Raw genomic sequence first — 9,835 nt, 5'->3', positions numbered from 1 at the left:
TGTTATGGAAATAATTTTACATGCTAGTAGAAGCCCATTTCTGAAGGTAAAGATGCTTAAATACAGCCACCATGAAAAAAATCTATATAGTCCACTATACCCAGCACAGGCCTAAGGACAGTGTTTGTTCAATAAATATTTATTGAAAGATGTTCAAAAAGCATTATTTATATGATCAAACTTTGGAAACCATCTAAATATCCAAAAAGGGGAAACCACTGAGGAACCATTGATATGTAGAAATACTACACAGCTATAAAAATGTTTAGAAAGCCTTTGTAAGGACCTGGGAAAATGCTCATACTGAAATGATGGAGAAAATAAACAAGATTCCAACTGCTACTATATTGTGTCAGCTCTAAAAATCATGTGCATACACAAAAGACAGAAAATTGGTGGGTGTCTGTAGAATCTAGATTGGGGGGGGGTTTAGTTCCTTTCTGCTCTTCTGTATTTTTGAATTAGTTATAATTGGTGTGAGATAAATATTTTTAAAATAACGTTGGAAAGCTTGGGAAGAGGAAGTATTTTTTTAGGGGCCCCAAAAGTCATAGCACGTTGCTGTGGTTCTCCTGGTCCAACACATGGGAGGAGACGGGAGGAGATACCAGGCTCTCGGGTAATGGAGGTTGGGCTGTTTGGCCAGCAGAGGATGGGATTTTAAAGAGTCGTACAGCAGTGGAGAGCCTGACCTTTAACGCAGGAGGGAGTACTTGGTAACACGAGTGTATTGGTGCTTTGAAGGTGGCCGACTTCCTCTGGGAGGGTGTCACTGCGCTGGGCTAATAGGCTAATCCAGCATCTAGAACATTTTGTGCTCCTGATTCTTCCTCAGCTTTTGTTTCTTAAACCCTCAAGCCTTGCTCAGGTGCTGAGACATGTTTATTTCCCCCCTGCTCCCCCACCCTCCTCTGTGTAAAATACAGCTGTAAGGTGAAGTGAAACCCTTTGTGCGTACCCCAGGGATATCCTACATTAATATCTTTAAGAATTGAGGTTCTGCACCATGATAAGAAAAAAAAAATTATTATCTAATATCTTGCCTCTAAAGACCTACGTAGAAGGCTCAGGGATCTTCATAAAGAGACTACAGATTTCAGCATTCATAAACAAGAGAACATTTCCTCCGGTTGTTTCTGGAAATCCCTTCTAAACATCTGCGTTCTCTTCCAACTTAAGTAGCTTCCCACCCTCCTCTCCCCTGAGATCTGTTGCCACTCTGTGGGAGACTAAACTTCACAGCCAGTTTCAAACAAACAAACAAACAAACAAACACACCCAAAGCAAAATCCTGCAACAGCAATCTATCTCCTCCATCCCTCTCCAAATTTCTAATTTCCTGCACTTAGAGAAAAAATAAATCAATCAATCCTAGCCTAGCTATCCTCGTGTTTCGATGATCTTAGGATCTAAATGCAGAGATGCGACGACTTTGCAAACCTAATCAAAGCTAAGATTTTGTTTTTATTATTTACTAGTTAACATATGCGCCCTCCCGATTAAGGAAGGCTGGGCGGCAGGAGGGACCGCGGAGGCGTGGGGGAGAAGTGTGAAAAGAAGAAATCCCAGCTCCGCCTGGAAGGCTGCGTGTGAACGAGCCCGACTCCTCCGGCAGCTCCAGGCCGCGTTTTGCAGGCGGCCGCATCTGCCTCCCCTGTCTCTCTTACCTCCTTGATGTTCGGCACTATTTGTGGCCGGCGTGGTGGAAGGACACAGTGAGGTTCTCACCCCCGCCCCCCGCCCCCCGCTCGCATCCCCAGTTCCATCAAAGCGAACCCGGGCCAGCGCAAGGATCTCCGAGTTGCGAGTGTGCTGAGGCTGGGACTGTCACTCATTCTCCGCTCAGCGCGTGAACGCAGCTCGGCAGCCGCTGGCAGGAAACAATTCTGCAAAAATAATCGTACTCAGCCTGGCAATTGTCTGCCCGTAGGTCTGTGGCTCCGCCGCCGTCCACACTCTCTGCAAGGGGCGGGGGGCACAGAATTTACCGCGGCGAGAACATCCCTCCCGGCCCGCAGATTACAATGCTGCAAACTAAGGATCTCATCTGGACTTTGTTTTTCCTGGGAACTGCAGGTACATTTTGAAATTACGATGATTCTCCGTCCGCTGTGCTGATTGCCCCTTCCCCCTCCTCCTCCCCCGAGGACACTGTTATTTGGGGTGGCTTTACGTGGGATGCTAAGGGCGGTCATTGTCGTTGGGCCGAGGAAGGAGCGCGTCGCCCTGGCCGCCCCTCCGGACCCGGGCTGCCCCCAGCGCCGCGAGCGCCCGCCCTTCCCACTTTGTGTGCCGGGGCGCGGGCAGCCGAGCCGTCCGCTCGCGGGGACGCTCCGGGGACGCCCCGGGGACCCTCCGGGGACGCTGCGGCCGCGCTCCTTCCCGCGGCGGGCGGCGGGCGGCGGGGCGGGGGTGCCGCGGCTCGGGCTCGGGTGCCGCGGGGCCGGGGTGACAGCACTGAACAATAAGGCCGGGGCAGCCGCCCCATCGTTATTGCCCCGGCTCTAATAAAGTGGGGCTCGCCGCCTTCGCGCCCAGCCCCCCTCGCCCCCCCCCGCCCCACACTGAATAACGGTTTGCAAAATGGGGCGACATGGGCAGAACCGCAGGGCTGTGCGGCCGTTGTTGCACCCCCGTCGATATGACGTTAGTTTTTCATTTGCCAAATTGCTGGTTACTTGCAAAGCCTGCTCTCGGCCGGGAGCGCGGAGGGATGGGAGGGCCGAGCGCCGCGTTTTGACAGGAGGAAGTGCGGAGGGGCGGAGGGCGAGGAGGGCGTGCTCGGGCTGCCTGGTGTGAGTGCGCGCGTGTGTGCGCGCGTGTGCCTTCACACGCACCGCCAGCCCCGCGTTGCACGGTGCGCGAGAAGAATGGCAGGTAGCCGCCCGCAGCACCTCGCCCCAGCCCCCTTTCTTTGGGCGAGGTTCCCGATCCTTGCAAAGTGCGAACAATAGGGAGCGGAGGGGAAGACGGTGGAGGGATGCTGCCGCCGCCCAGACACCCCGGGCGGCCGGGAGGGGGGGCCGTGTCGCTGGGGGTGTTTCCGTCCCGGCCTCCCCGGGAGATTCTTCAGTGCGCGCCCACTCTGCCCTCCAGCTGCTCCCCCGCCCCGCCCCGCCCCGCCCCGGGACTCGCACTCCCGCGCGGACCGTCGGGGAGGGGCAGGAGACGGAGCGGGGGCCGCAGGGAGCTGGGCGGGGCCGGGGCGCTGCCAGGTGCCGCGGCGGGGACCGCCCTGGACGGCCGCCCGGCGGGGGGGGAGCGCGGCGGGGCCTCTCGGGGCCTCTCGGGAGCAGCCCGGCCGCCGCCTCCGGCCAGCTCGGGTCCCTCTCCCACGGCGGCCAATCAGAGCGGGGCTGGCTGGGCGGGAAGCCGCGAGGCGCTTGCATTGCGGCGCGGGTGGCGGCCCCGAGCTGCCAGGACCGGCTCCCGGTGTCCCAGCCTAACGGTCTCGCTCGGCCCCGCCGGGAGAAGCCCCGCCCGCTTCGCCGGCGGCCCCGCGGCCCGGAGGGAGGAAGATGGAGTCCGCGTGTCCCCGAGGGGCCGGGCCGCCGCGCGCGCCCCCCCGCGCCCCCGCCCGCGCCCTCCCGCCGGCCCCGGCCCGAGCGCGTCGCCCGCGAGGGCAGCGGGGCTGGGCCCACCGACGCGCGTGCGCCGACCGCGGCTCGGGCCGGGGGCGAGGCTGGGGGCGGGGCCTGGGGCGGGCGGGCCCGCGGGGCGCACGGCTGGGCCCCTGCCGGCGGCCGGGGTCGCCCGGGGCGTGCCCTCCCCGGTGGTGCCGCCCGGGCCGCGCGCCCTGCGCTCCCGGGGCCGCCTCCCCTCGGGCTGGGGGCGTGGCCGCGGAGACCCGGTCGTTGGGGGCCTTGGGGGCCGCCCCGCCCCGCCCCGCCCCGCCCGGTGCCCCCTCCGGGTCGGGTCTGGCGGCGGCGCCGGCTGGTTCGCGCCCCGGGAGCCCGGGCCGGGACGTGGGGCTGCCCCGCGAGGCGCCACCCGGCCGGGGTCCCCCGTAGGGAAGCGGCCTCAGCCCCGGCCCTGGGACCCATGAGGACCCGGAGGGCGCACCACGAAACGCACCCACGGATGCTTAACAAAAGAACGAAGTTGAACGGTTTTTCGAAGAGAAATGATTTTCCATTAAATTCTCGGTAATACCATGGCTTAAAAAAAAAAAAAAAAAAGGAAGACTTCAAGCCAGAGGGCCAGGGCGAAAATAAAAACAATGTTATATATATATATACACGCACAGGCACACAGACGTGTATATGTGTCTACGTAATAATAATTATAGTAGTAATAATTATTGTTATTTTGGCCTCAAATGTCGTATTAGCTCCAGGGACCATGGTGGTTCGGTCTCCGCACTCCACACAGTGCATATGAAAATTTACATACAAGGTGCGCGGACCTTCTTAACGCGACACGAACCGGGTCTGCAGCCCCTGTCATTTTGGTGTCTTTTGCTCTTCAGGAATGAAGTGCAAGGTTGTGGAATTACTTAGCAAATTTGAGTCTATTCTAACAGCAATTTGGGATGTTTTGTGCAAAAAGGATTTGATCTGGAATGGTTAAGTCCCGTCTCTTTGACAATTTTACAGTCCCCTGCCAGTTTTACTTGCCAGAGTGAAGGAATGAATAGGACTGGTTTTCTAACAAGATAGCACTGGATTAAGAACAAAGGGCAGCTTTGCTACCTTACAAAAGCCAGCTAGCATGGATATAAGTACATATAATATTCCTCACTAAATGAATTATCAAGACGTGTTTCAGCCGAGTTTGCTGTCAGTACAAGCATGCTGAGCTGTATTTTTTGCCTGTTAATTTTCATTTTAAGGTCAGAAATGTGTGTTTCTGAACAAAGCTGCCACTGAATGTAATATAGTCGTATTGAAGAATGTGGAAAAACTTTCATGACTCTGTCTTAAAGCCAAAAAGTTAATTTTCTGTCAACAAATATTAGCATATGTTAAAATACTGAAAATAACTCGGAATTTATTTAAAATTCAACAGAGCGAAACACAAAGAGAATATAATCCCGACGTTGTGGAAGTGTGGCCTGTCCTTTATTTGATAGTTTCTGAATCACTCTTCCTGCTGTGGCGGTTCTAGGGATCTACCAATGATGCTGTTTTCAGTTGTCCAAAAATTTACATTTTTTTTTAAAAGTCAGGTTTTCAAGAAGCTTCCCCCTTTTTCCCCCCAGCAGATTAAACTTGATGATATTTACCCGGGGTCAATTTAAAAAAAAAATAATAATAATACTGCAATAGCAGAAAATAGCAGGGTATGTATTCTTGTTCAGTAAAGAAGGTTCATCCAAGTCTCTATGCTGATTGATTAAGGATTTATTGACCAAACTGTTGACTGTTTCTTGAACTTGATAGTACAAGAATGAAGGAAGTCATTATTTGCAAAAATGCTCCCAAGCCCCTAAATTTATGGTATAGGAGTACGGTCACAGGGCAGTGATAAGAGAGAGCAATTAGTCACAGGGAGCCCCCAAATTCTGAGTTTCCCATAGCGCTTCCCTTTGGAATACATTCATCACTAATTGACTACTTCAGATCGGTAATATGTAATTTAATGTAAGTAATCTGTATCTGTATTTTTCTGTCACAGGGAACAAGATCTTAATTGCCTTTCAAAATAAATAGCACCATTTTCTCATTCAAAACCTAATCTTTGGGCATGACAGATGTTTTTGTTTGCTACGGAACTCAGTTTCTTAAATTATAGGCAGCGTCTTGCAAACTTTACACCGTTTGAAATAGGGACTTTGGAATTCCTGATCCAACCACTTACATTTTTTAAGGTGACAAAGACTCTATTTAAAATGAGTTTGATGAATTCCCCATATTTACGTCTCCAGAGTTAAGGGACTATGGCTGCTCTCCAGACAGAAAGTGACTTCAGTGCTACTGGCAGACCTCCAAAGATATTTTACAGACAATCCTTCCTGTCTTGGTGCGAAATAAGTGATTGACTACCTGTTGCTAAAGAACGGTTTGAACTTTCCCTGCCCATCTTGGGTTTGCGGGGATGGAGAGCAGAACCAATTGGCAGGGAGGGGGAGAAGGGACCGCACCTGCCCTCATCAGTCTTCTGGGAAGAGGCAGCCTTAGACAAAGGCGTTTGCAAAAGACTCTCCAGTGCTATTTAAGTATTGAGTTTTGGGGCACACAAATGTTTTATGGTGTCAAGATAAATATTTTAATGTAGCTTCCATAACTGATAATTCCTCAGTTTAGTGATCTAACAAATATATAGGCTAAGAAACATCTGGAACTCTAAAAGAAATGGCAGCAAATTGCAAATACTGTTTTACTGGTCTTAAAAATGGGTTACAAATTAGACAAAATTGGAACCATGAATCAACTGGCTATGTAGTAACAGTGACTACTTGAGTTTTGAGTTAAAAAAAGACTAAGGTTAAGGTCCCTTTAGTTAAAAAAGAAAGAAATGAGTAAAATTCAGAAGAGAGTTTTCTACGTGTCTTAAAATAGTAGGTCTCTGAGCAATACTGTATAAGACGGCCTTTCAGCGAGACGGAGATGCCCAGGGACCCCTCTGAATCCTAAGGGTTACGTGTCTATGAGGCCCAGAGTTTTCACTATATGGAAAACAATCCTAGCGAGCCTGTTACCAATAATCCAGATAGATGTGCTCACTACTGTAGGGCAATAAAACCCAGAAGTCCATCCGAAGGTCACAGTCATGTCACCTTTGCCTCTTGCCATTATTAATATTAACTCTTGGTGCCAAACCTTAAAACCATTCGCTGATGTAAAGGGACGTAAATTATTTGGCATCGCCAGTAGAGCCATTATGCCCATTCACTTCACGGTGTTGAAATGCTGTCTCTCAACTGAAGATGCTCATTAGGAGCATTGCCTTTTGGTATTGGCCTGAGTGCCAAATGGCAGCCTTTCAGGCAGTTTCAGTACATGACAGTTAAGACACTTTTAGGCCGAGTCTACGCGCAGCCACTGAGTTAACTGTATTCAGTTAGGATGACACACTTCTCCTTTCCTGCAGAATTAATTTAGCTCCCAAGCTCTGGAGAGCCTCCGAGAGGACTATGCTGAAGGTTAAATCATTTGCTCCATCTTGAGTATCTGTGTTTCTGAAAATAAGGTTTTAATAAACCTATTATGCTTTCTTTTTCTCCCAGATAGATGTAAATATGTTTTCCTTTGAATTCAAAGACTACACCACTGATGGGACTTGAAAGGCTTCTGTGTGACCTGTATTCTACTCTCTGTTCTCACTCAGGACTTTCTGATTTGTGACAGCAAACACTGGCAACATCTGGCCCTGTTTTCTCTCTCTGTCATTCCTGAGATCATATGCGAGAAGCCTTTGGTGTCTGATTACCTCATCATTTAGGAATATTCAGAGTAATGTCACGGTGTGTGAGATTGTGTTACATTAGGTATTCTCTTAAACAGTTGATCAAATATATTTACCGAGTGCTAGCTTTTTATCATCATCTCTGCGGGGAATGACAAAGGACTGGGATGACATACTTTCTGCTGTCAAGGAAGTTGGAGGGGAGCACTGCATAGAGAATAAGAGTGGCCTGCAGCCCCAGGTTGGAAGCCCAGCCACACATACCCCTTATTTCACTATCCAGTCTTGGGTGAGCCATTTAACTCCCCCAAGCGTCAGTTTCTCCTTCTGCAAAATGGCAAAATTAGTCATGCCTCTATGTTAGAGTTGTGAATATTTTAGAGATCACTGGACTTTAGTGCATGCAAGACCTATTTATTAATGAGAAAGAAAGATGTATCTGGATCTAGAAAAAAAAGTAATACTCAGACATAGTGCTTTTTTCAGAAGGACTTAAAGAATATCATGAGAACATGACTTCAGTGATTAGAACTTGACTTTGAAAAAATCTTGTTATATATGCCTGCATTGTCATGTTGGTTGTGAATATGTTAGAAAAGTGATCTCATTATAAGGCTGAAAGCCATAAGCACAAGGGTTGATCAGTTGTGAGGGCCCTCTCTAAGGAAAATACAAAACTCTTAGAATGTAAATGACCATGAGAACACATGAGCAGGTCCCCCCCCCCCCATCCCATAGCACCTTGGAAGGCGCCTGTGCAGTGTGGGGGCCCTGAAAGCATCTGACCCTGTGTTAGCGACTATGTCCTGGTCTGCTTGGGTCCACTTGCTTGAGAATATAGGCTAATCGTTCCAGTTTGTTAAGCATGTATCTCATAAAGGTTGTTTTGTGCTTTGAAGATCAGAATCTACATCGAAATCAAAGCTATTTTTGGAAAGAAGAAGCTATTTGACCTTTATTTTATAGAGAATCTTAAGTGAGACCTGAGGTGATTTAATATTTCTCACTGCTTATATTTTTGTAAATTACTATCTGGAATAAAATAAAGTAATTGCTATTATTATTCAAATGAGTCAGACATAAGTGCCCTACTGGCAGGGCAGGAAGTAGTTTTGCCAACTAAAAGGCATATGCTGTATTGGAGAAGAGACTCAGACTGTGCGTCAGCTATCGAAGAGGAGAGAAACTGCACTGATAATATTAGTGATTGTGTCTTAATCATCATGATCCAGTCCCAGAATTCTGATAGGTGTTATATCACTTAATCTTCATATCATTTGTTCACTAAATATTTATTGAGTGCCTCGTTCTGAGAATCCAGCGGTAAACGTGTATCATCTCTGTCTTCATGGAACTTCCAGTCTAAGTGTGCAGGAATACAAAAAGTAACACACACATATATTTATAATCCCTGATAAAAGCTAAGGAAAGGAGCAGACTGCATGAGAGATTATTGGGGGGATCACCTTTGACTGCATGGTCAGGGTGGGTGAGGAGGTGACATTTAAAGAACTCTGTGAAAGAAGAAGGACAGATGGTATTCTCATTTAAGGCATGGTTGATTGACTTCTTAATTCAATAAACACAGAATCACAGCAGATACTCTTGAATTAATTCAGCAAACTTTCCTGAAATCTTGAGAAGGGCCAAGTTGCTTCAGGAATTGTTCTGGGTTTCGGATTATAAAGTCGAGTAAGCTATGCTCCTGCCTCTAGAGCTTACCATCCAGTGTGGGAGATAGACATACTAGACTTCTAAATAGAGACATGAATCAAATGCCATTGGAGCACGAGGAAGGAAAGCAATTAACTCTGCTTGGGCCTCTTGCATTGGGCGTGGGGCACGAACTAGTTTGCCTTCAGTCCACAGTGTTTGAGAGAGGAGTTACACCCAGCGATGCTGTGTGGGGACTTGGGGAGGAGTAGACAGAGATGAGCGGGGTGCTCTGTAAGGCCACATTGTGTTAGGTCTTCATATAGAAGCTGGGCCTGAGAAGGGCTAAGTGACTTGCATGAGTGAAGCTGGAACCATAACGTGCATTAGTTGGCTGCATTGCATCCTGTTCTTGAAGTGAAGATAATTTGAATCACATAGCATCAGAATGTGAGTTTGCTTGTTGTCTGCCAGAAGTGAGGGAGGAGTGAGTCGGTGGAGGGGCCAACCAAGAGCTTTGGGGGCTGACAAGTCTAGGTTGAGTCCACTCACTGTTGGTGACATTCTGCACATTGCTGCACTTCTGGGCCTGCCTTCTCATCTGTAGAATGGGGATAATGACACTTCCCTTGTGGGCTTTGGGGAACTTTAATAAAATCTCATACATAAATCAAGTAATACGCAGTAAGTACTTGATATGTGCTTTAAAAAAGTTCATCTTGAGGGACACACGGGTGGCTCAGCGGTTGAGCATCTGCCTTTGGCTCAGGGCGTGATCCTGGAGTCACGAGATCGAGTCCCACATTGGGCTCCTTGCAGGGAGCCTGCTTTCCCC

At 49.1% G+C, this 9,835-nt stretch overlaps 1 protein-coding gene across 3 annotated transcripts in view; it reads left to right on the top strand.

Moving 5' to 3' along the window:
* Window positions 1-1,878: 1,878 nt before the first annotated feature.
* Window positions 1,879-9,835, top strand: part of NCAM1 (neural cell adhesion molecule 1) — a 295,792-nt gene continuing 287,835 nt past the window's right edge. For all 3 annotated transcript variants that reach the window (NM_001308484.1, NM_001308483.1, NM_001010950.2), the window contains 1 exon segment: window positions 1,879-2,076. In NM_001308484.1, coding sequence (NP_001295413.1) covers window positions 2,025-2,076 — 52 coding nt within the window. In that variant the 5' untranslated portion in view covers window positions 1,879-2,024.

The sequence above is a fragment of the Canis lupus genome, chromosome 5 (assembly GCF_011100685.1).
Source record: "Canis lupus familiaris isolate Mischka breed German Shepherd chromosome 5, alternate assembly UU_Cfam_GSD_1.0, whole genome shotgun sequence".
NCBI classification, from domain to species: Eukaryota; Metazoa; Chordata; class Mammalia; order Carnivora; family Canidae; genus Canis; species Canis lupus.
The sequence above is the reverse complement of the archived record's forward strand: the minus strand, read 5'-3'. Positions and strand labels throughout refer to the sequence as shown.